The following is a 26,268-nucleotide window of genomic DNA, read 5'->3' as shown; positions in this document are numbered from 1 at the left end:
TCCAAATAATGCATTTCAGTGGCCTTTCTTTCTAGGTTAAAGTGTTGCTACCATGCCAGCATATATCTACTGAGGCATACAAATGTTGGTGCAACCATGCGTTAATCCCAGTTTTACACAACATAGACATTACCGTTAGCATGTGCTTGATGAGAACGGTTCTTCCTAACCTCCCACAGCAAGCAGGGATTCATAAGATGGATTTTTAAAAACCTGATTAGAAAACCAATAATTACCTGCTTCTTATGACCAGTATCAATTAAATAACCAACATTTCTGTATTTAAAAAAAAAAGTTTGTAACCTGTCGTTTTTGCAAATGCGAATATAAGAGGGTTTAAGATATAATAAGCTGAAAAGGAAAATGTAATATTCTATTAAGCTGGTCTAAGCAATTTGACAGTACAATTATTATCAAACAAACACAACGACTCTTCTCCCCCCAAAAATATTGCCCCTAAAAAGAGATATAGGGAATATGTTGTCTTTCTCTGAAACTAGGAAAAATGTTGACTGCGGCGCTCTAGTCACCATGCCATGTTTGTTATTCTTCACTGTTCTCTTTATCGGTGAAGAGCAAACATAATTTAAACTCTGAATAGCGCCACCTATTGTATCGGAGTGTGTAAAGCAATTTGGTTTTTTTGTTATCAACTGATGATTATACAGGACCAAGTGGATACCGTTTTTCTTTTAGACATTGTAATCGTAACTGTGCTTATTGAGGAGATGTCAATATTGACGTTGACATTGACAACAGTGATTGTTGGAAACAGGGAGTGCTAAAAATGACCCTCTTTCACAACTACAGAGAGGCGCTAAAGGAAAAGACCAGTTCACTTGATGTGCAGAGCTCCCTGCAATTCGAAAATAGCAATTCTATTTAAGGAACCAAATGGTCTAAAAATATGTATTCATTTCCTGTCAAATGGTACGAAATTATAAATAACAATGGCAAGCCTAACATTTGATCTTGCTCCAGAAACAGTGATGAGCTGATCGTCGACTACAAGAGGAATCTGTACTGTCCTTAAGTGTGATACACTAAAATTAGAATTGATAAAGTGGAGTTTTGCACCAAATTTCTCCAGTTTGGAAGCATATATTTAATTGTGAAGTAAGCAAGTAGTGTGCTCTCCTGCCAATGGAGCAGTCCCTGGCTCTGATTCACTGGGCTGAAAAGTCATCTCTCATTTTCAGTTGCATAGCTATTCATTCATCTTTGGTCGCATAAATTAGAGCTACGAAACTAAGATGTTGAAGGTATGATTGAGAATTTGCATCAGATCAAGTGAGATCTGGAGACGTGTGTGAGAGGACAGACAGATTCGAGAACAAAATCTGTCTAAAACTAAGCAGAAAACAGGTTGAAAAACTGCATATAAAAGAACAATGCATCAACATCCATAAGGTGTCAAGAAGATAAGTCATACATCATATTTAATCATGCAAAAGTTTGCTTTGACAAAAAAATATATGGGAAAGTATGGAAACCAAATAGGTCAAACCAAACAATAGTGACAGACAGGCCAGTTAGGCATCTGCATCTTTCTCAGGGTTCATACTCTCCCAGACCCTGATTTGATCAAGAATCTTGATCTGCATCCATCCAGAATTCAATTATATTCCCCTGACATGAAAGATGGATGGGTGTAGGAAAAAGTCATGCATTTAGAATACCTTGTGCTGCTCGGGCCGAGTCCATGATGCCTGCAGAAGACAGAGACACAACGACAAACAAAAGGCAGAGCAATTCTTAGATGGTAACTCTCATCCAGGAAAAGTGTCCAGTTTATTTTCCGTTCATTCACTGTCCCTGAGCTGAACGTTTTTAGATGCAATAAAAGGTATGCTTTGGATTACCTAATGGAGAAGCCTGTTATGTCACAACAGGAGTTTATTCTTTTAAAAGATGGATTTTTGTGGGATTTTACAGTGTGTTGTTTTTTTTTGCAAAGCACGGTGGAACGAGACATTTTCTAACCCCCAAGGGAGCACGTCTATTGGCATCACGATAACGGAAATGCTCACAGATAAGAAGGTTATTGGTTTATCAGGAAATGGTGAATCCATTACGCTGCACAACAGAGATATGTCGCCCTTTTGTTAAAGGTAGTACGGCAATTATCAGCTCACAATCCATTTTAGAGCCTCGAAGGAATAATGATAATATAAAATCCAATAAAACATATTTCTCTCTAGCACTGTTGTGTATTGGTGAATATACAAAGCCTTTCCTACACTGAGAAACAAGAGTTCGCAGTCATCAAGGCTTGCTGTGCTTCTCATGAGCAATGAGTGAAGTAAAAGAAGCAATTTTGGTTTCAGCTCTTTCTGCACCCCGTGTGACACCTGGAAATAAATCTGTGCCTACATGTGGCCAGCTTCAAATGTCCCGCTCTGAATGTTAACAGTACTTGTTCTACTGTCTGAAATCAAATGCTTTTTTTGTTTCATTGTTTAAAGACTCATCTGATAGTGGATATTTATCAATCTGAACATTTTCTGTTCTGTATTATAAGAAGGGATGCACTTAAGTTATTAAAGAATAGCAGTATTAAATCTTCATTTATATAATGTAGTGAAACAATCTAATATTGAAGCATAGTAGTCCAGTTCTCCTGTCTTTTTTATTTCGTTCCAATAATTACTTCATTTTTTTTTCAGAAAAGTATAATAAATAACATTGTATCAAGTCATTTAGAGTTCCTGAAGACTTTAGGAATAACAAGGATTCTGATAAAGTAAGGGATTGTCATAATCTTGTTGGTCATATCTCACAGTCCACTGAATACAGAATGAGTTCACATCATTACATATCAAATCAAACCTCTGGGTAACAAACAAACACAAGAAGTGTTCTAGTCAACATGCCACGTCAAGTTAAATCATAAAAACACCCGAAAAGCCCAACCCCACAATACGAAAATCTTTTCAGAAAGCATGCTCTATGGATTTCTACGGAGGCAGAAGAGAAAATGTTAAGCATGACAATGGGATGTGATGGCTCGCATAGCGGAAGAAGTGTTGAAGCGCAACAGGCAAAAGGATGAACAGCTATTTCATCAGGTGCAACTGCGAGAAAATGTCAAGTAAACAAAAACAATCTGCGGGAATAATTGCAGGGGGCAAAACAGTGAATCAAACTATCAATTAATTCCCTTTAAACAATCACCCAATCATAATCCATCTGGCGGCTTTTAAATAACACAAAGAGCATATGGTGCGCTCGAATTCCCTGACTAACCTGGTTCACCTTCTACTGTGGAAAGAAGCAGGCGAAAAAATTATCCGATGAAATCCTTATTGGACAAATCATATGCAGAGCCCAATGTGCAAGTCTAATTTCAGTGTGCTCCTAAGAGCATTGTTAAGTCCTCTACTGTCACAGTAAAACACTGCACTGCACATCATTACAAACAGCAGTTGGCTTTATATCACCACAGTGCTGAGAATGAGCGGTGGTCCAATTAAAACATGCAACTTAATAGTCTGGAACATTGCCACCTCGTCCACACACACACTCTCTGCAGCGACGCTCCTGCAGTAAGTGAGCGGACAAGTACCCCCGTCATATCTGTGACAGGTGTTTGTTTAAGACAAAAGGACAACTCAACGGCAGCAAATGCAAGCGGGCAAAGCGGAAGACACCAAAACAAAATCACTCCTGCAAGCTAAACACTTGGAACAATATAATGATGGTTCCCATGGGATCATTTCTCCTGCACATTGTTATTCCTTTCCATAGGAAATTATCCCTGCTCTTTGTTCTGACATGAATAGTAAATTCAGCATGAAGAGGGCAGTGCTGCAAAGAAGGAGACATACAAACACAATACACTATATGTACAGAACCCTGGTGGGTGACGCCTGACTGAAACTGATGACTATGCATATCGTCATGGTCCTGTGTCATATACTGCAGAGCTCAGGGCCTCTGCCAGCACATCACAGAAAACTGCGTTTCAGTGAAGAAAGCCTTACATCACCCCACTACTGGGGGAGCAGCTTGCTGCTGTAAAGGCCTTTTGTGTTTGGAGAAAACAATGCTCTGTCTGCATTGGCACGCTATGCTTAAAGCATTCCTCTGTTCCAGACGCCTTGCCACACCACATTAATTACACATTTTCTTTAAGCATCTCATTACTCGTTAAATAATCATGACCTTCTTTTCTAACTGGCCTTCTGGATGTTAGGCAGAGCAGGCCTTAAAAGCAGATTTGTGTCCTGAGACTTACATTTTTTATCAAAACAAAGATAAGAGTCATGTGCCATCACCAAATCCACACTTTAATGTGCTTACAAGTTCCATAATGAGTTCTTTCCTTTTCAACTCCCTCAACTCCTTAAAACTTGAAATTTGTTCTGATAATTAGAGCTTTTATACTCAAGCAGAATGTTAAATATTTATTTTAATAAGTCAAACATTCATTATGTAGATAATGTACAAAGCGTGGATAAATACCTCATTTACATTTTTCAGTTATTAAACAAACACACTTATCTACAATGCCTTCCAGCTAATGCATTTAAAGGACTGAAACAACTTCACGTAGGGTTGGTTAGAGTTTAAAAAATAAAAATGTTATTAATACAGTATAAACAAAAACAAAACTGTCCTCAGATAAGTGTCACTTTGAATTTGAAACATAACTCTACGATGATCAACACCTTTTGAATTTGCACCCTTTCATCCTGTCTGTTATAATGAACAGCACTGCTGCTTTTCTGTATTGTACAATACACTCTAAATCTTCTTCATTTATAGAACAAAGCTTTTGAGTGTCAAAACTGAACATTTTGTGAGGAAGCTTATTCAGAACTAATTTGTCTCTCTGCAGGTTAACCTTTAAGACATGACATGAACAAAAGAAAACATAGCCAGACAGGATCTCAAACCCACAGCGCATGTTTTATCACAGAGTATAAGATGTAACATTGGTTTCTTACATGATTGAAAAACAGTATCTTAAAGTATTCTCTAATCCCGATGTTTTTGCTCAAACATTATAAAGTAATTTAATATCCTGTGCGTCAGAGAAAGAGACCACCTGCTGCATTACGAGTATAGCTCCAACAGGAAAGATGAGGATAACGATATTAAAACCTTCACCTTCAGCTTTGTTCTTCTTATGTTCACATGCAGCAGCAGAAACCTCCTTGTCAGGATTGTTAAAGGCTTTATTCTAGCTTTCAAACATTAACAAATGATTTCTGATGTTTCATTTCTGAACACGTTTTTTTTCTCCAAATTGGTAGCTTTTTATTATAATCAGACTGAGTATTGAACCCTGAAATAAGTTTAGGTCCCTCGAAAATGTAAATTCCTCACTTAAGTGTTGCGATTAAACTGCTACCAGTCCTAAAGCAACAGTTAGAAGTGAATTCATTTATTAAAATGACAAAAAAAAGGCTAAGAATTGTATGGGAATAAACTGTACTCTTTTAATGATCATTGAGTTTTGCAAAAAAACAAACACCATGTCCTAGATGCGCTGTATTACTCAACAAGAAATGACCAGCTAGGGAGCCAAAGAACTGAAAACACATTCAAATTAAGTGCTAATTAATTCTGTATATTTGTCACCACCACACATCTATCATGGCACAGCACAGATCTGTACCGGTTTTTCTGACCAACACAAAGATCTTCCATTGATGAATAAATGATACAAATCCTTCACGGCACCGCTTAGAGGTTGGTTGAAAACAAAACAGCTGCCTTTGTTTTTTATTAAGTCAACATGTCCACCCCAAACGAATGCTGTTTCAATTATCACTCCATCCTGGATGAAATACAGCTGTTGTGATGATGATGACAGATAGCATGACAGACGGACATCAGATGAACAAACAGAACAAGACAGTTAAACAATTACCAGCCGTCCCAGCATGCATTTATCAGAGCCCCGTTAGGGAGGTCCTTTCCCAGCTGATAATCAGAACTATAAGGAAGATAAATCTACTCCTTCTAGTCAGTAAGGCTGCTAATCATTTCTTTGATGACGGCTGTAGAAAGATGCCATGGGTCACTAAACATACTCCAGACTAAGGCGCAAAACATACTGCCATGATGCTGCACCTCAACAGGGCTACAAGCTGCAGAGATTAGAGGTGGGGGGATGATTTGTAGTTGTACTGGATAACAGGATCTGGGTGTAAACTGTTACTGCGTTTAGTGTAGCCTCGCCCCTGTGTGTGTGGGTTTACACAGAAGAAAATAGGCCTGTCGTGACGTGCGTCAGATGGTGGTAGCGTGTTTTGCACTCGAAGTGATGCTTCACTCAAAACCTATTTTTGAATATCAAACACTCTGTAGGCTTGTAGAGGGCACAGTGGCTGCTTGAAATCCTGTCCATTACAATGGATTACAATAGCAACCAGTTTTCACACTTGGATAAAGGCCCAATAAACCTCTTATCGAAGCATAATCCACTTCTGCCACCTTTAGGATCAGTACTCTAAAAACACTTGTTGTCCTTTTGGGCTGCAGGGTGCGTTTGATGCTCAAAGGATTTTAGGTGAAGCACTTTAACCCTCCATTTTCAAGTGATGCTGACATGAATGTTAGACAATCTACAGTACAATGGAGATGACAGACAGACTGAGCTTTAATCCTCATGCTGTGATGTAAAGTTTGAAATGATCAGGCAACAGCGACACAGAAATGGCATTTCTCATTTATACAGTTGTTAACTAAATTGTCATCTGATCTCATGAGATAAGCTCCACACACTTGCTATCACAAGATCAGTGTGACATCTTTCAGGCCTATATTTGGGAGGCATGCAGCAGTCGAATCAATTCCATGAACTCTGATGAGATCATTCCTTGGGGCTTTCAAGAAACAGCTGGGTAATTTTTTTAATAAAAAAGGAGGATTATTTGATTTCACTAAGGGGTTTTTGTCAAATCTGGAGGAAATACTTTGCAACACTACTCCAGTACATTTCTGTGCCACGCAGATTTCCTACCTGATAGATCCTGTTTAGATGTGCCTGTAGGAAGAAAATGTAGTGCATGTAATGGACTGGCTCCAGAATTCCTCCATGAACTACAGTTTACCTCTGAAGCTGAGAGGTAATGAGGGGGAAATGCCAAGACCTCGAAAGAGCGGGTCATGAGGGCAATAGATGCACCAGAATACCAATCAGGTATGCAATGCTTCAGATGGTTTGCACATGGGATAATGTAGAACACATTACAAAAAGGGAATTGTATCAATGATGTAATGGTTACTTAAAAAGTTAGCTCAAAACAAATGAAAAAGATGATAGCAGAATATCCAGAGATAATCATACTAAATGTATCTTTTCAATCCCCAGCATGAGCAGAATAATGATAATGGAGATTGAAAATGCTAAACAAACACTTGATCATTCTGAGTATTCATTCTAGCAAATACTTTACAATTAGGAGAAGCGGACAAAGTTTAATTTTGGCCTCAAATTGCATGGTTATTTGGGGAATGTTATAATTGGGTTTCTGATGCAGATTCTCTTGACATTTGGGAAAACTCATTGGGGTACTCCACATTACTGTGGCTAATTACATGAGATCCTTTGGGCCATCTAGCAGGAGCCGCTAATTCAAGAGAAATAATCAGCAGTGTGTAATCTTGCTGAGGACACTGCAGCAGTCCCCCACCTGTGCACAATCAATATACCTCTTGAATTTAAGTTAAAGGTATTCAATTCCTCTCCTTGGGACGCCGATGTCCTGCAGGTTTGTGTTCTGCCTTGGTGATTACTAGTCAATGCTTCCCAATTATACATCACAGGCCAAGGCATTATAAAAAGGAGCTATAATTAAGCCTGAGCAAGATATTTGTTTGGTTTTGTAGCATACATTCAAACTTCAGTGTCACCAATTAACAATATGAAAGAAGCACAAATTACAGGTAAAATAAATGTTGTGAATTTATGTGAAAGTTCATTATTTTCTAATCTCAATACACCTCTTTCATGCACCTAGTGGTAGAGTATCTTTTTTCCCTAGGGTGTACATCAGGGGTGTCCAAACTAGTCTGGGGGCCAACTGTGGCCCTTTGTCCATTTTGAATTGGCCCTCAGCAAATTCTAAAAGTACAATGGAATAAGGCCCTCGCCTGAAACGTGTTCTTCATAAATAAATAAGTATTACACAGTATGTGTTTATAAGCCCACTTTTCAAATAAATTAAGTCAATTAAAGTTGAGAAACATTTTCTAACAAATCGTACTTAAGTAAGCCCAGTATCTAATAGACCCTTCATATTTCCCTTTCATTATAAGCAATCTCAGGCTTCTGTTTGAAGGAATGAGCTGCAAACACTTTTTGTAACAAAATCAATGAACCCCTATGGAGAGCTGTGATGTTTGTTCTCTTAAAGCATAGTAAAGTATCAAGCATCATTTTCCTACATTTGATTGATTTTGCTAACATACAGTATAACATAATCTAACCTAACTTCACTTATGAGGCAAAATACCTCACCACTAGTGAGGGGCCCAGCCCTTCGTATGTTATTCTGTATGTGGCCCGTAGTAAAAATGGACACCCCTGGTGTACGTGTTTCTTGTGAAAAATAATCAAGATAAATTATAATTTCAGAAATTCTGTGAAGTATGCAACTGGGACACAGATAATATCAGTGTATGTTTCACCAAGTTTGGTTCATTAACTCCAGGAGGAAAAGAGCTTGCAGGACATCAGCCCTAAAGGATCAGAACCAACTACTCAAGATGAAGATATTGAGCTATGGACATCAATGCTGCTTTTATTGTATTACCTGCTCTCCTTCAGTGAAGACACGCTCACCGAAACTCCAGCTGATGGTGGGAGTGGGATCTCCTAATGCCTCGCAAGTCAGAGTCACCTGCTCCTCCATCTCGAAGGAGCTCTGGTTCACGATGTAAGTGATCTTAGGTTTCACTGTAAACACAAACAAAAAGTAGTCACAATGACACTACCATAAAAAGACAAGCCAGGTGGTTTGGCAGCAAGTACCGAAAAGTAAATGAGAAACTCTGAGGATGTGAGATGAGTTGAAAGGAAGGGGGAGGATCAGAAGCTTGACAGGTGACGGGGGGATTTTAATGGCAGCAAAACTGTATTTTCTTTTCAAGTCTCAACAGTGGCAAAGATGCGATAACGGTGTGTGGATCCAAACTTAATTCATGTAACATTTTCTTTAGACTATCTCAAAGGAGCCGGTCTTCAGTTTTGTTTACTTTTGAAAGAGCTGTACACCTGAGCCAGCCTGAAAGCACAGCACGTTGCCAAAACTGTGGCATGTGCAGAGCGAAGCAAATTCAAGTGCTCCTCCTGAAGAGAGAGGTTGAGCATTACTCAGTGCTTTCATTTTATTCTCTCCACCTCAGAGAGGCAGAATGCATGTATTAAGCAATGCATGTGTACCTTCAAATGTTAGCTCATTCAATACAGTGAATACCATGTCACTTACAACATTTACCAACAATTGTAACCATGTTTTGAATGCTTGTGATATTTATAACAAAAAAACAAGCTATGCTATTTCGTGTTTCTCTGCTTTTAGGAACATTTATTTTTCACAATCGGGGAGTGGTAGCAGAGTTGATTATCATTTTTAATGGATGCTATCAGCTATGTTTATGTTACCCATTTTGCTCTCCCTTGTTTTTTGGAAAGCCACTGGAACCATTCTCTAGGACTCAGCATTCTGAGCTGAAAGGACCACATCACGGCGCAAACAAATGTGTGGACAGCAGTTTTTAATGTGTCAGAATGTAAAGTGAGCCGAGCGTCTTACAGTACGTTCCAGGTGCATTCCGTCTCTTAGAAGCAGCTGCTGCCTAACGCTAATGTCTAGATTTAAAATTAAATTGTTCTTAACGTTGCAGCTCCACTCTGGAAATGAAACACACTTTTCTCCAAACCTAAGACGAGTTCAGAGGTCTTTGAGGCCTGAACTTTTTTTGTTACTTCAGTGAACTAAGTAGAATCTAAAGTGTTTTATGTGAAACAAATGACAGTGTTGAAGTTATTTGCATGTATTGCCTGCACTGTCAATCAACGTGATCAAAACACACCCATCCAAACCAGATGAAGCTGGGTGTTGAGTGTTAAAACTCTTGATAAATAACACTTAGAGACCTACAGTATGCTGATGGGTGTGGGGAGAGTAAGTAAATATGCACTGTATTTCTCAGTAATTTATTTCTAGACGGCATTTATCCATCAGGAAAATGCAGGACTGTCTGTAATGGACAGTTTTTACTAAGCCAAAAGAAAAAGCCAAAGCTTGAACGGGAGACACAGGGAGTTCAAGGGGACATGTGGGGGGAGAGACAGGCACATTTGAGTTAAAAAACAAACTGAGTGTTGGCATGCTGCCATCTATCTCCATTATCACACAGAAGTCAAATTTCATACTTAACTGGTTAAAAGGGAAATTAAGTAGAGAAAGAAACTGCTCTGAATCGGGGAAAAAAACCCTGAATAAAACAAAAGGGAGACCCTCCAAAGAAGATTTAAATAACAGGAGGGAATAGGAATAGTACTTGAAACAGGTTATTGTGGTTGTAAATATAACAGAGGTTGGGGCGAAAATGACCCAGGGACACACTCCGCACAGGATTATAATCAGTGACCAGTAACTTTAAATTGAGTGTGAGTGGGGGCTCTTGCTAATTTAGTAAGAAGAGGAATATGTCGTATTTCAAACCATATTTAAGGCGATTTAAAGGCCAAGTGTGCACCATGCATCTGTAGTATATAGGAAAATATATCTGATCAGGTACTAAACATTTAAGAACTCCAATCAGCTTACAGTAGGGGAGACACATTTACACAGCTTTCATATTCAGTGTGGCAGGGTACTAGGAAAAGCATGATTACATCTTTCCCACTTTGATGTAAGTAGACCAGAGCTTTGTGAGTGCTAGAAAATGTTCGAGTTAATGAGCTAAGTATTGCTAAAGAGGTAAACAATGTGCTTTGAAAGCTGTCTTGAGTCATTTTTATGATTATCGTTTAGCTCTAACAATCCACCTCCGTTGTGTGGGAAATAAATTGAACCAGATAACTCATAGTAGGTTTAATTGGCTACATGCGCTGATATTGTGGTGTTGTGATTGAAGCTACCTGACGAAAGAAAAACAACAACAACCTAGTGGACAAAAGAGAAGGAGAAAAGAAGAATGCTTCATAGATTTGAGATTACCTCATCCCACCTGCCCAGTTCTCAGGATCCTTAAGCTTCATCTTTACATGAAACAACCACAACCCACACTGAAACAACACCTCATGTTGTATCCATTTGAAAAGAGACGCATAACCATACTATTGTTCTTCCCCCACCTACAGACTCTTGTACTTATTCCCACACACTTGGAACATTTTATATTGTCACATTGGTTCATGTATGGGTATATATGAAGCATCTTACCAAACACTCTCAGACTGAGTTCCTGGTCGCTCTCCCCGGCCTTGTTCTTGGCAATGCAGGTGTATTCTCCTTCATCCAGCTTGGTTACTTCCATTAATGTCAACTCTGAGCCGTCCTCGTTAAAGCTGTACTTCTCTCCTGCCTCCAGGACCATGTTGTTCCTGTGAAAAACATCAGGTTTTATCTATCTATCCACTCCAAGACACACATCATTTCTAAACTGCTGGATTTTCCTTTACCAAGACAACCGTTTTCCTAATCCCTTACATCTTTTAGTAGTTTCTATACCGGGGAATGACTAAAAGATAGCATGGTGAAGTAGAAGTACAGTTATAAAAATGGAACGCTGAAAATCAATGTTTTTGTTTTGACCTTTGGTGTTCAGAGTAAATTCAAACAAAAAAGGTGTGTGTTTTCTTTTTGTCACATTGTAGTGTGAACAGTTTGTCCCCATCAGCCACAATGTAGAGAAGATAATGTTCCCTGGCCTCAAACTGTCTGCGATTTCTCTTTCTGGCTTTAAAAACAGCTCTTTTACCAAATCGCAGGTGCTCTAGCTGCAAAAGTATAAAAATGATTTAAAAGAGTGACAAAACACTAAAACAGCCGACAGTAGCTCTTTGGCTGTTTGCACTTTCTGCCTCCCCCAGTCTACACACACAGACTCAACAGCTGTCTAGGAAACGAGAGAAACAGGAACAGTTTAACAAAGCAGGAAGCTATCAATGGCTGTATTCAGACACACAGAATAGTGCGGCTATTGATGACACCCCAGTCTTCAGGTTTCACTGTTTACATGCACCTTTTATAGCCTTTGATTAAGTATCCCATTGCAATGAATAAACCAGTTAGTACCATATCCCTAATATCCCAGAGTGTCCACTGAAGCAGGTGTGTCACTGTGTGAGCATTTCATTGACAGTGTTTGGCCTACAGTTTATACTCTGCAGGGGTTTTTCTAGAAAATATAGTATGAGGGCGCTAACGCCACTTCCGGCCCAAATTACAGCCACGCCCACTTTCCGGCGAAAATACTGCATGAGAGCGAAGTGGAAAATAATAGGTTCTTCATGTCCTAAAGCTGCTGAGTCATATACAGTATTGCACTTCAAACAACAAATACATCCAGAGTTACTGTTTCTTTACTTCCTCTATCGAAAAAAGTATAGTAAAAGAAACTCACAGTTTCAGTGTAAACCTGCTGCCTGCCTGTCCCCCGGCAGACCCATCGGACATCCATCCCCTATCTATTCAGAGCTTCTTAAAAACAAAGCTGTCTTTAACGTCTGAAAGTCTCTCTAACACAATTTTCATATTTTTGGAGTAATCATACAGTTTTTGATGAACAGAAATTTTGTTTTCTTGAGTCACTTTAACATTTAACAGGCAAAATAGGTATTTTGGTACGAGCGCACAGCGCCGCTGTTGTCCGGTTAGGACAAAACCCTGCTCTGGTTCTGTAATATCATTTTCTTCACATCCTTTTAAAAAAACTTATTTTGTATATATATAATAAAGTACACAATGTTTTATACTGATATAAATGATGCAGAGTATTTAAGGTTAAGAATGACTGATGAGGAGCCAAACCAAACTTTTCATGCAGTCCTGCCAACATTGTTGTTTACATTATTAGGGTCGTGTCCCGGCATCTGACCGTCTGCTGCAGAGCATTTGTCTCTCCAGTTAGCAGCAGAGTTTTACCTTGTCCATGTCACCATGGGTTCAGGATAGCCATCAACAGCACAAGTCAACATGGCGGGCTGCCCGACATCTGCTGTAGCATTCACCTCTGACTGCCATACCCTGATGGTCGGGAGAACTGAACAGAGAGGGATAGATAATGAAAAATATGTTGGCAGGTAGACACATACATAGGCAGGTAGCGTCATAGATAAAGAGCCGGGGAAAGAGACAGCAGTTGTGACAAATTCAGAGCACTTATTTTAGGCGTCATTTGCTCGGCTCAGAAGTTGCGGGAAAACAGACTTCATTAGCATGGACCATCTTTGATGAGTGGTTGCTCAGGGCAACTGTTTCCACATTGATGCAGAGTCTCTGAGGACATACAGCTTGTTGAAGCGTCATGGGACACCTGTCACACACAAATATGCACAGAGGAACAAAAAGAAAAGGAGGAAAAAGTGCGAGGGCTGCTAACCGTTCACAACGACCTTGATGATACGCAGATCAATCTCGCCGCGGGACATGAGGCGACCCTCGCAGGTATATAAGCCCTCATCATTCTTCTTTATGCCACGGATTTGGAGGTGATTGTTGTTCAGTACCTTAAAACGAACTGAAAAAAAGCAGAACACAAATGCATTGTTAGATGTGTCATTATATTTGGCATGTTTAAATGAGGCGGTATTTGATGATAAACAGCTGCTGTGTCGCTACCAACACTTTGAAGTAATGAAACTCCATATATAAAGAAAACTGTCATCTGAACAAGTCTAAATTCACTTTGATGTATCTGGCTGACAACATCTCAACACTGATGTATGATTTAGTCACTAATATCTCTGCTTTATTATTACAGACTAAATGTTACATTTTGCATTTTCATCTAGCTACATTAGTCTCAAAATATGCAATATTTCTGTCTGTCTGGGGGATACTTTTGTATCCAAAACTGCTCTAATTCGAAACAGATTATATGTTATTCAACTTTTTCCAATTCATATGAGTGAACATCCCCTAAACTTATTCAACAGTTTCTGAAAAGCAGGAATATGGCCCACAAGAGCTCTCTAACTTGGAGATGAAAAGTGAACCCAACAAATGTAATCTTGTAGTAATTCAAAATACTATTGCAACCCACACATGAGCTGGCATTATTATTTTCCCGTGAGCAACACCAACAATACCAAACACATTATGATATTGCTCTGTGTCAGAGGTGAATAACAGAGAATCCGCTGGATTTTCAAATTCCAAACCAAATTAATTTTCCTTTCAGAGCGCAGGATCAACCCTGGAGGAGAATGGCAATACAATAATAGGGCACGGACAAATTCAAGTCCCTAATGCCGGCAATCTGCGTTCTTGTAATAGTCATTGTCCATAAAAGTTAGAATAAATAAGTCCCATTTTTAGGTCAGACTTTTCTTTTAAAATATGCTTCATGATGGTTGTCATAAAGAGTTTATCCTCCAATTCAATTACTTTAAAAGGTACATTTTGTACCTTTTTTGACCATATTACAGTTTATATAGGTATGATAATACATCAAAATGATATAACTCTGATTCTTTATATTAAATATTTTAAAGGCATTATATGCAAACCATTTTGGAAATAAGACCGTGTCATCCAAATACCAAAGACTATTTACAACATGCATTAAATAATGTTTGACAAACTTAAAAGAGTTCAACGAAAGTCTAATCACCGCAGCAGCTGAACACCAAATCGTGTTAAATAGAAAAATGATCCCCTTGTTGTTCAGGGAGCTCTTACCATCTTTTTCCATCTGTATCTTTGCTCCTTTATACTTCCAGAAGACGGTGGGTGCGGGCGAGCTGACGACGTCACAAATAAGGTTGGCCTGGTCTCCTTCATTAAACTCCTGGGGTGAGGGCGCGCTTTTGAAGGTGATTTTTTCTGGAATATGACATGGAAAAACATGTTTTTACTCGTTGGTATTTCGTTTATCTTCTTTTGACTGTGGTGAAGAACATATTTGTATTCATGTTTATTGATATAGGAAATAAGCTTTCTTTTTAAAAACGGTGAGGAGGACTTTCTTACATCAAGATCCTGTCACACAGTTTTTTAGTTACCATAGCTACAGCATTTCTTATTAACAGTTGTTCCAAAAACCCACTAACTGAGAGCTTGGCATGACATAGAAAAATGTGATAACGTTACCTTACAAACCTGACTGACAGGAAAAGATACTTCACAAAAAGCCTCCACAGCTACAGTCTCTCATCAAAGCTAAACATTAAACACTTTCTCAGACATAGTGTGCAATTTACATGAGCTACACGAAACAATGTAAACAATAAGGCCCAAAACAGCAGCTATATGAAAATATGCAAACTGCTGCCATACTTCAATAGGTGACAGAAGTTGGCATGTGTGTCACTGCTCTGAAGATAGCAGTATATTGATTACTGAAATGGTGTGAGAGTATGAGTTCTCAAGTCCTTCACATCTAAAAAGTTACTTTTCCTTCTTAAAAAACAACTTTCCAATTCACATTTATTGAGGCAAGAAAAATATAAATTAGAAACTCAAACGGCAATCTTATTTCGCAACAGACTGTATATTGATTTTAATATGCAGTATGCACATGGCTGACCACTTGCAATAATAAGCCTAAAATAAGAAAATGAAATAACAGGAAAAGTTGTGTTAGGCAAAGGATTTCATCTCTTATAGACATTTGCTGATGCTTGGCATTCATGGAAAATAAAAGCCATTACTCACAAGAACTGCACAACAGACAGGATCATTAAGCAGCCCTCTAATGGTCTTCCGACCGTTTATTGAACTGATGAAAAATCCACCCTCACTTGAAAAGAGAAAGAGTAATGTGCTGCCCTTGAGCAGTCAATAAAATACTACGAGTTCAATAGACAGGACTTTTTTCTTCTGCTGTGTACTTGCCACTCAATAATTTGTAGAGTGCATGGGGGTGAAGAAAATACTTACGGAAGATTTTCACTTTGACAGTTGCCTCTGCCTGCTTGTCTCCATTGGTAGCGACACACTTGTATGTCCCTGCATGTTCAGTCCCAGCCTTGTAGAGTGTGAGAGTGGACGATGACTCATCGTTACGGCTCACAGTTATGTCTGGTCTGTTCGGCTCTATCCTGTCCCCACTCGGTCCAAACCATTCTATGTGCCTAGCGACGCCTTCAACTGAGAGCAGAGTGGAGAGGATTTTTAAAACCAATATCTAAAATGTACATTACGCACTCAACACGAGGAGGTTGGCCGTGCCCACAGACTGTACATTGTTGTTTATGCTCCTGCCTGGACTCAAGCATGTGTTTGTGTTTATTTTAGCTCTTTATAAACATAAAAGTCAAACAAAAAAACACCATCCATCCACTTTTTCCTCGAACAGATGGGGACGAAAGGATAGGCAGGATATAAGCAAGATATCAGGGTTAATTTGTGGTAATTGTAAAAAAGAAAAATGCAATGGTATTCCCTTTTTCTACTTAAGAAAACTTGTTTTTCAGTTGAGAATTCGAACAGCTGCTCAATAGTGTGGTGGTTCAGCAGCGAAAACTTCTGTATTGCTTGGCAGACGGCAGCCAGATGAACAGGCTGTTGCCGGGGTAGATATTCTTTTTTAATATTAATCTTTAAGCTCTTTGCCGACGCCTCACCTCACCAATATCACTGATGCTCGGTAGACGGTACCAATGACGTCTGGGAAGGTAGGGAGTCTCATACAAATAAGGGGGATCCTTTATAAGATTAATAACATGTATGCTAGAGATGTGGCGATTGGCTCTGAGGCCATCCAATCCACATTTACATATAAATCATCCATTCGCCATCGCCACCCAGAGAGGAATTATTTTCCCCAATTTAGAGACCTGCACTCACATGGAGACTCTACCTCTAACGGTTCCTCTGGGATGTGTGTAAGGGTGAAACTGAATCGTGAGCGATAAAAAAAAGAAGCTTAAAACAGATCCGTGGATAAACTGTGTCGTCTGTTGTTATTGCAATACGCACATCCTAGTATCCTAGTACCCTCAATAATCAGGATGTAAACTTTTTTTAAATATGGCTTTATAATGTGTTGATACAATAATAATACTAGTGTTTTGGAAAGTACTTATTCTAGGATTTAATATTAAATTATTTGTACATCTCTACGTAACATGTTGCAAATATAAAAAGTAGGAAAATGCTTTTGTTCAAGAACAATGTACTTACAAAATATTAAATAAAAGCTATTGAATACGATTATAAACAACATAAAATACATGTCTGTTGGCATTTTGTATGTTTGCATCTTCTTTTCTTTTATTACTGTAAGCCTTACAGTATCTTTAGTAGGGCTGCCCCCCATTAGTCGACTAATCGTTAGTCTGTGAAAAAAACATTTGTCGACTAATTCTTCATTAGCCGATTAGCCGGAAAAAAGGGTCCATCTGCGCGCTGCATGTGCTATGACGCGTCAGCTGGAAACCCCCTCAGACTTTATTCAGAGCTGTGCCTGGTCCTTAATTTTGTCGGGCAGGATATCCAAAGTTTGGGATCCTTCTGAGCATGTAAGGGACGAGCCCCAAAAGGTGACGTGCAAACTCTGCTGGAAAAAAGGTGCCTCCTTTTCCACGCCATCATGACACAACACAGAGCTTTATTATCCCCAACAATGTGTGTCCCTTCCTCAGACCCGGAGGAAAACAGCATCAGTGAGTCAGGGAGTAGCCTAGCTTTGTATCAACATATATAAACCTGTAATATATAATTATTCTGATTCAGAAAACGATCAATTGAAGCTTTCATTTCATGATCAGGGCGTAATGTGCGGAGGGATATTTTTTACGAGCATATTAGTCGCTGTATCCAGTGTAGTATTTATTGGGTTTTTATATTCAGATCTGAATTAGAGAAACTAGGACTCAATGCTAAGTGTGTGTCCTCGCTGTTTGTTCACACACACAGTAAGAATCCTTACCGGAGCTTCTGAGGTTTGTACCGCTGAGGGCGGACCGCTCCGTCCGTGCGGTGCGCTGTGAATCTCATGGCTTTCTACATGTAGCCTACAGTTTAATTTATATTTCAACGGTAAATTATTACTGTTTTACTTCATATTTCATGTGAAGCACCAAGTACCATACTGTTATATTAACGTTATTTATCAGACATTGAAACTGAAACCATTTCGGGACAAGAAAAAAAAAGTTGATTTTTTTTTCATAAAGCATAATATATCATATACGCGAGTCGACTAATCTCCTGAATTGACCACTATCAGTCGACTAGAAAAATCTTTAGTCGAGGGCAGCCCTTATCTTTAGAATGTTTGATGTATTAATATAAAATGCAGGTAAAAGCTAAATTGGACCTGTTGGATGCAGGTGTGTGTTCACAGTGTGTGAGAGAGTTTAGTGAACTTACCTTCACACATGAAGAATTTGGACTCTCCAAGACTAATCTCTCCATGAGTCGGGATGATCTGCACTTCCAGGGAAACTTTAACAAAAAACAGCAGACACTTCATTAGCAACACAGTAAATGAAGCAGGAATTATATAGACATTATAATGTGTGCCATCGAAACGCAATTAGCTGCCTGCAGGCAACCAGAGCAGCTTTTTATTTTAATTTCTTTACTTGATCAGCCAATTACTTATTAGAGTATTATGGAGGCCTCACACTTGGAGTTTCATTATGTATATTTCCTCACAGTCAAAAGCAGATTTGCATTCTTATTTGACGATATTACACACACTAGAGACTGCTTTGATTTAAAGTTAACAGTTGGTTCAAGAAGTAAAAGTCAAACTTGAAACACACAATCAGCAGATTAGAGAAAAAATTAAAGAATCAAGGTGTGATTAATTCCCTACAGGAAGCCCAAAAGTGCACTAAATTTGAGTAAAGGAAGCAGGTACTTAGAACCAATGGAAGCAAAACGTGCACACTAAGAAAATTGACCTTGTTAGTTTTAACACCAGCAGCAATATTACTAGAAGAAACCCCAACATTTCCTGTTCCTTTTTTGCCTGCAGTGTTCCTGTCCTTTAGAGAGAACAACACCCAGCCAGCACTGCAATTATTCAGTCAACACTCAGTAGTGGGTACCAACCAATGCAGTGCTGCCAATGTCCATGAGAGAAAAAACCTTTAAGATGCTTAAAAAAAAACTCTTAGAAATCATGCTGTCTGTCTAACAAGATAAACGCAGCGCATCTCCCAAAGCCTTCACTTCACAAAAGAACGGAAGAGAAAGACAGATTTGTGACACAGAAGTAATGCCTGAAACATCTCTGTGCTTAACTAGAACAAAGCTTCACTTGTTTCCAGTAGAATCAGGAGTCAAGGATTCCTGCGGTGTGACTAAGAAGTGTGACTAAATGAGCCCAAAACACATAAAACTTAAATCAGCTCGAGTGACCAAGCTAGTTATAAAAGGCTAACAAAATATTATTGCAGAGCTCAAGTTTACAAGTTAAGGAATATACATTGTTTTTTTTTCTTTTCTTTGGCTAGTGGGTGAACATTTTAGAGTAAACCGGCATAAATTCACATTAGAGAAGCTGGAAGTGAACTTTTGTGACCTTTGCTTGAAAAGTGAATGACAAGCATCTGATGATTGATGATTTTATAATGAAGTGCTTAAGATCTTCACCCATCAAACTCCCAGAATGACAACATGATTGTAGTTATCGATAGTGAGAGGCAAAACCTGAACATAACAAAGGTCCAGATTAAAAAGTGTAGGCATCTTTTATCTTTTGATTATCTATTATTACTTTGATGATGTCACTGTTAATCAATCACGGAAAGATTCATGTGAACAATGACAGGTGAAAAACACTGAGACACCTATTCATTACACCCAAAAGTGAAAGCACCAAATCGTTAACTACATCTTCCAGAGAGATATTGTATGAGTATGATCCTGTATCCAATCAGAGCAGCAGTGTTCGACACAGAGACACTAAATGGAGGCTTCTTAAATGACTGTCGTTTGCACTGTCTGCTGTCAGATTATCCTCATTTTAGTCAATTTAACAAAAGCTCTTTTATTGGCATGACGGCTATTCGGTTGGATTATTCTTAAATGAGGCAAATTGTGTCATTTTTTTGAGGACGGTTTGATATTTAAAGCAAAACAACATGAAAACCAGGCATCACAATTCCCTTTTTTTTCTTTTCAAATGAACTGCTTACTTAAACAATGTTATGGTAATTTTATAGCTACGTTTTTTGTTTGTTTTTTGGACTGAGAAAATAAGGATTGTATTCAAATAGTCAAATAAACAGGCACCTCTTTGCACATTTTCTCATCAAGCCAATTATCCCAAAATGTTTGGTTGTTCTTTTTCACCAACATGTACTCTGTATGTTCTAAACACTCAGTTACCTGTTCATATTGTACACATAACTGATACTAATGCCCATCTTTGAATACAGTCTTTATTTCGAGCTCAACAACACATCTGTAAATCTTCCTGGCTGCATCTATGTGCAGAACGGGAAAGATATCGCAGTGACAAAAATCTGACAGAAATATTAAACCCATGGGTAAATACTCTTAACCACCTGAGTCCCTGCTACAGTCGAGTATCATTTTGTCATAATGACACACACAAGCACACACTCTCACAAGGTTAGAGCGGTGTCACGTCAGCGTCTGGTAATTACAACACCTGGCAGTAACATTCTAACAGCACCACAAACTGCAGCCTCCAAAATGAGCATAAAGTTGAATCAGCCCTTTCCTAAAACATCTTCAACAAAACATCATGACATTCATGAAGGTGGAATTTATTGCAAGGCCTTTGCATTTCGTTTGAGCTGGTTGCACCCAATACACTTACTGAGTCTACAGTATATCCGCCTAGATAATTGGCTTAAAAAAAGCAGAGAAAAACAATTTAAAGCATTAAGACATCATGAAACGTTCATCTAACTGGATCAGCTGTGAGAGTCAGGAAGCAGTGAGCCACATTGTGAAACCTGTCAGTAGACTTCACAGGATTGTATTTCCTATATTAAAACCAACAATGCAAAACCACTCTTGTATCCTTAAAGCAAGCTGACGTTGAAAAGAATGAAGGTCCCACAGGGAATTTCCATCGCACAATCCCTCTTCCTTGCCTCTTACACCAGGTTTTTATTTTTCTTACACTAGAACACACACCTTTAAAGGCTGGGAGTTTTTTCTAGACTAACAATCACTAATCACCCTCTTGGACAGGAGGCAGAGCTGAGGCACCTCCTGCAGATAATTATGTACAAGACTTAATTGCTCTCCAACCAACAGTTCCCTTTCCATATATTTAGGAGGCTAACAAGCTACTGTAGCTCAAGTCCAGTTAACAGCACAAGAACTCTTTTCAAGCAGGGGGTGGCCAAACAGCCGTGTCCTAGAAAATAAGTTAGCATGCGAGACAAAAAAAGGCTGAAATTGAAGGAGAAGTTAAAGGAGCATGGCCTGCAGATAGAAGGAAAGTACATTAATGATGAAATAGCTAATATTTTTTGACTGTTTTGACTTCAAATGTGTTGAGTTATTGACTGATTTAGCATTATGTGGATCAATGTGTAGGGTGTGTCCGTACCTTGTACCTTCGTACCTCGTACAAATTCCAAACTTCACTGCATAACAACAAAAGTTAAGTTAATCTGTGGAATAACTGTAATGATGGGCTGAAATACTGTGCTTTAAACTAAAACATCTATTCAGAAACCCAATGCTAAATGGTTATGAGCTGGACGGCTGATTTCCGGATTATTCTTGTCTTTGACGATTTCGGTTTACCTGTAAAGATTATTATTATTTATTTTCTTATTTGTACAAAGAGATTATTTTAATTTTTTAAAACAACGAGTCAAATATCATGAATGCTGACGACTATGAACTGAACTTTGATTTCGATGAACAATGTTTGCAAGAGAGCGTAGGACCAGAAAGCTTCTTCTTGCCCTTTTGAACACGAAGGACAACTCCTTGATTATTTATTGTTACACCTTGTAAAGTCTTGGTTTACATGTTCAATAAATTGACTAATAAAGCCAGAGGTGTAACAAAAGGCACTGCTTGCTTCCATTGTGTCTTCTTTAAATACTATAAAACACAGTATACTGGTGTATATTTGTTAATGACATGTGAAGTATCCTCTCATGTGTGTTCACCTATGCTGCAATTATTTCTGCAAAACCGCCAACAATCGAGTGTGAGCTCTTTACCTAATGTGAACTTAATGCACTTACAGAGTTGAAAAAGGAGATTCGAAAAATCATACTTCTTAAAACTGGAACAAGGACTTAAAAAGGAATAGAAAGGACGGTGGCCCTGGGAGCATCTGAAGGTGCGTTGTAACACTAATTGGCCCACCTAACCGTAGGCCTATAAAAGTTTCATATGAATAAGTGTAACATGCCCAATCCTCTTGTACGTTTCCTTGTAGTTAAGGCCTTCAATGCTAGACCGAGTGAGAGACCTTCAGAGAAAACTATTTAAGAAGAAAGAGTGACCTAGTTCAGGGAAAACATGCAATCTCCCTGCAGTTAAACCTCACATTTCATTTTAAAAAATGGCCAGTTCAGAGTCTTAATCTGAATATTTGCCAAGATGAATAAAATGAATCTCCACCATCCATCGCCAATGTTACAATACATGTAACCAGACTGACAATGAAATTAGAGTGTGAAAGGATGACTTCTGAAAAATGGACAAAAAAAGAGGAATTTTCCATCTACATCATTTCTCCAGCTGTGATCCGCTTTAGATTCCTTTTCACATCAATAACTCATTGTTAAGCCTGTGGATGAAATAGATACTCAAAAACCGAGGAGGATAATTAGATGTAATAGTTTCTGCCTTCAAAACACTGCCAATTATGGAAGCACAACATGGTTGGAACCCCAAACATCAGCTGCCAACACGCAGAATGCCGGTCTGTCTAAATGAGGTCCTTAATGACATATGAGCAGAACATGATGGTGTGCCTTAATTTTACCACACTACCGAAATACCATGAAAACATAATCAATGAATCAAGTTGTGGGTAACTTTCACTGCATCTAAACAGGAATGCAAAAGGCGAATTCAAATGCAACACAGGAGCAGTGGCTCTGACATGATCAGTTTGTTTGTGACGTAACGTTTACTGTGGCTGTGGGCAATGTCAGATTTGGATGCAAGCTGATTGTGACTATAGGAGACAGCTTGCAGTGTCAATAATTCATGTCTCTGTAGGTCATCAACCAAACGTTAGTGTTTCGTAGTCTTATTATTGAAATCTCATTCAATATATAACATGGAGAAATACTATTAGTGGGAGCATATTATCAGAGAAGAGTTTATTTTTCTGATGCTTCTCAATGCATGTCACAGCACAAACAGTTGGTTCCACTGACTTAAAAGAAACTGGTTTAAGACCATAAATTCTTCCACGAGTTCAACCTATTTCTATTTAAGAGTCTTCATGAGTTCTACAGTACAGCCATGAGGCATGGTGCGACTTCAAACAACTGCACACATGAGCCTGCACGTGTGTGGGTGTGTTAATGCCTCTCTGTGTAGTGATGGTGGTGGAGGGGGGTTATTCCATGAATGAAAGTGATGAACGTGGATGTCCTTGGGCGGCAGTAATCAGTGGTTGCAGTTGGAGATCCTTAAATAGCCAAAACCCATCCTTTACAGCTTGGGTTATATCTCAAATGTAAGTTCCCCACGGGAATACACTGACTTTTCCATGGTTACGTTGGAAGTGACTGATAAGATATGAGAAGGAAGGACAACCTATGGATGATAATTTATGCAGAGCTTGGCCTCTTTCCTCTGGCCTCCATAGTTATCTTAGAACAACACCTCGGGTGGTAGAGAGTGTGGTAGTAAGCCTCGACCCAAGCAGCGACGCGCTTCACTTGCTGTGTGCGATTAGGCTCATTATCTATTCTGCCAGCGTACAACACCGGCACATACGGCCAACACAATGTTCTACACTTGACACTCACAAACCTTAGCTTAACCATCTGTAATCCAAAATCAACAAAATAGTCTGATATGTACTTCAAATGAAAGGTATGCTAGCCACTAGGGCTGGATTCAATGACTGTGAGGCATTCCTCGAACAGTATTTCTATAGTATGTACTTTTATACTTTGCCCAAGGTTGGAGTACTGTATGCTGAAAATCAGGAGTTTCTGGAATATGTGATAAATCACAAAAACAAAAAAGATTCATCAGAAAGATTTAACCTTTTAAGAGGTACAAATATTAATTACAGTTGCAGCAAAGATCATTCAATCCCCTTTGTTTGCAGACCACAGGGATATAAGGTGTGTGTCAACACCAACACTCACACCCATAGTTCATGGACTCATTCATGAACTTGAATATACCACCATTTCAATGTCAAAGCGCCTTCATGCAGCTCCACTGCCGGGGAAAGCAATTCTTTTTTAGAGATGTCTGCAGCACAGCAGAGCCTCTGCCTCAGTGATGGTGCCAGTGTGTTTATAGTGTATGTTTTGCAGAGACTTACTCACTATATATCACAATGTCATTTTTTTCCAAATGTTCCAGCTCGGGAAGCTGCCTGTAACTTACTTTATTCAAACTATTTATAGAATATAATATATATATATCATCACGGACACACAACTATGAAATTGACAACACATTTGTCCCAGACCGCCTTTTAAAATAGTAACCACTAACTAGCAGGTTAATAATATACTTTGCACCTCGAAAAAAGAAAAAAAAAGACATAGGTGGTTTAGTAAACACAACCCGTACACATTTCAAATCTCAATCCACAACGAACAGATTCACGCCCACATTGCTATAAATTAACTCGGAAGCATTTAATTTTGAACAAACGCGGCACTGAGAGCCCCGTCTTAAAGGGACAATGCGCTCCCAAAGTGTCTGTATTCAGGACTACTTTTAAGGAACAAGTGAGTGTTTGCTTGCTGCTCATGCCTCTCAACCACAGTTATACTCACTTCAACCAGTTGCTATGGAAACTTGCTTCCCAGCTCCCCTATTCCCATATTTTGACATCACCGCTCTTTCTCTCTCTCTCCCTCTCTCTCATATGGCTCTCTGATTGGACACAGCAGTGCAGCCTCCGAGGAGCGACTATTTACATTGAAGAGGTTGTTAAAACACAGAGCACAACTTCACTGATCCCCATGACTGCCTTCAGCGGAGGGGCCGCTCGTGCTATGATGCTACGACATCTGCGCCAGTTATCCACATACTGTGTTGAAGTAGAGCTACAAATCCAACACAACAACACAATATTAACCAGTGAAGCCTTGTGATGTCTAAATAGCAAATTTTAAAGAGTTCATCTGAGGCCGTTTCTGTTGCATCTCTTTTTAAAGCCCCAAAGGGAAGCATCAATATCAGCCAGGCTCTAGACACTTGGGGCATTTCATTTGTGCATTACTTTTTAAAACATGATAAGACTGCACAACAGATGGCTGGCAGCTCACAGTAAATCTCTGTGCATTAGGTTTAAAAGAATTGGTTGTGTGCCAACCCAAAAGGAACCTCAAGTGCAGAGTAACTGCCTGCTTCCAAACATCATCTATTTCAATGCCTTCAGTCTAAATTAACCTTGTGAAAAAACTCAATCTTAATCCTAAATCTTTTTTTCTGTGGCATTTACAGCTTTAAATGAGGCTTATGTTCTTTTTTTATTAGTAATGAATGATTAAGTCTATCTGTAATATTAATTAATATATCCTGCACAGTCAGCAGATAAGAGGATTTTTTTTTTTTTATGGCAGCAGAATATTACATGTAAAGAATAAAATATCACTTGAAGTATGACGTAACGGTCATATTTATGTGTTGCATAATAGGGCAGCATCAATTGGAATAAGAGGCCGAGGTAGCAGAAGCCGCGCTGACACAGTGGAGATGATTCAGACTCCTATCTGGGGGTGGAAGAGTGGCCATTTGAAAAGTGTTTGGCTGTGATATTGAAGTATGCTTAACAGAACATAAACATGTCCTATTTAATGTCATAAGCCACAGGGATGTGTAGCTCGATCCCTATAAAAGAGCATTTAACCTAAATAGGGTCCACATCTAAATAGCCCAATATAAAACAATCATTAAACATGATTTTCAGATCAATTATGACTTACGAAATAAATGATTGATTTGAATGATATTTGACCGTTCAACC

The 26,268-nt window shown here is 38.8% G+C and overlaps 1 protein-coding gene across 7 annotated transcripts in view; it reads right to left on the bottom strand.

Moving 5' to 3' along the window:
• Nucleotides 1–26,268, bottom strand: part of ncam1b (neural cell adhesion molecule 1b) — a 66,534-nt gene that overhangs the window by 20,609 nt on the left and 19,657 nt on the right. For 4 of the 7 annotated variants that reach the window (XM_063907441.1, XM_063907440.1, XM_063907436.1 and 1 more), the window contains exons 2-10: nt 18,507–18,581; nt 16,071–16,280; nt 14,871–15,014; nt 13,570–13,707; nt 13,113–13,230; nt 11,409–11,569; nt 8,769–8,911; nt 6,974–6,997; nt 1,680–1,709 (exon numbers count right to left, since the gene is read on the bottom strand). In XM_063907441.1, coding sequence (XP_063763511.1) covers nt 1,680–1,709; nt 6,974–6,997; nt 8,769–8,911; nt 11,409–11,569; nt 13,113–13,230; nt 13,570–13,707; nt 14,871–15,014; nt 16,071–16,280; nt 18,507–18,581 — 1,043 coding nt within the window. The remainder of the gene's footprint in view (nt 1–1,679; nt 1,710–6,973; nt 6,998–8,768; nt 8,912–11,408; nt 11,570–13,112; nt 13,231–13,569; nt 13,708–14,870; nt 15,015–16,070; nt 16,281–18,506; nt 18,582–26,268) is intronic. The other 3 variants (XM_063907438.1, XM_063907437.1, XM_063907439.1) reach the window with 3 other exon arrangements.

This window comes from Eleginops maclovinus, chromosome 18, assembly GCF_036324505.1.
Source record: "Eleginops maclovinus isolate JMC-PN-2008 ecotype Puerto Natales chromosome 18, JC_Emac_rtc_rv5, whole genome shotgun sequence".
NCBI classification, from domain to species: domain Eukaryota; kingdom Metazoa; phylum Chordata; class Actinopteri; order Perciformes; family Eleginopidae; genus Eleginops; species Eleginops maclovinus.
This window is presented reverse-complemented; position numbering and strand designations above follow the sequence as displayed.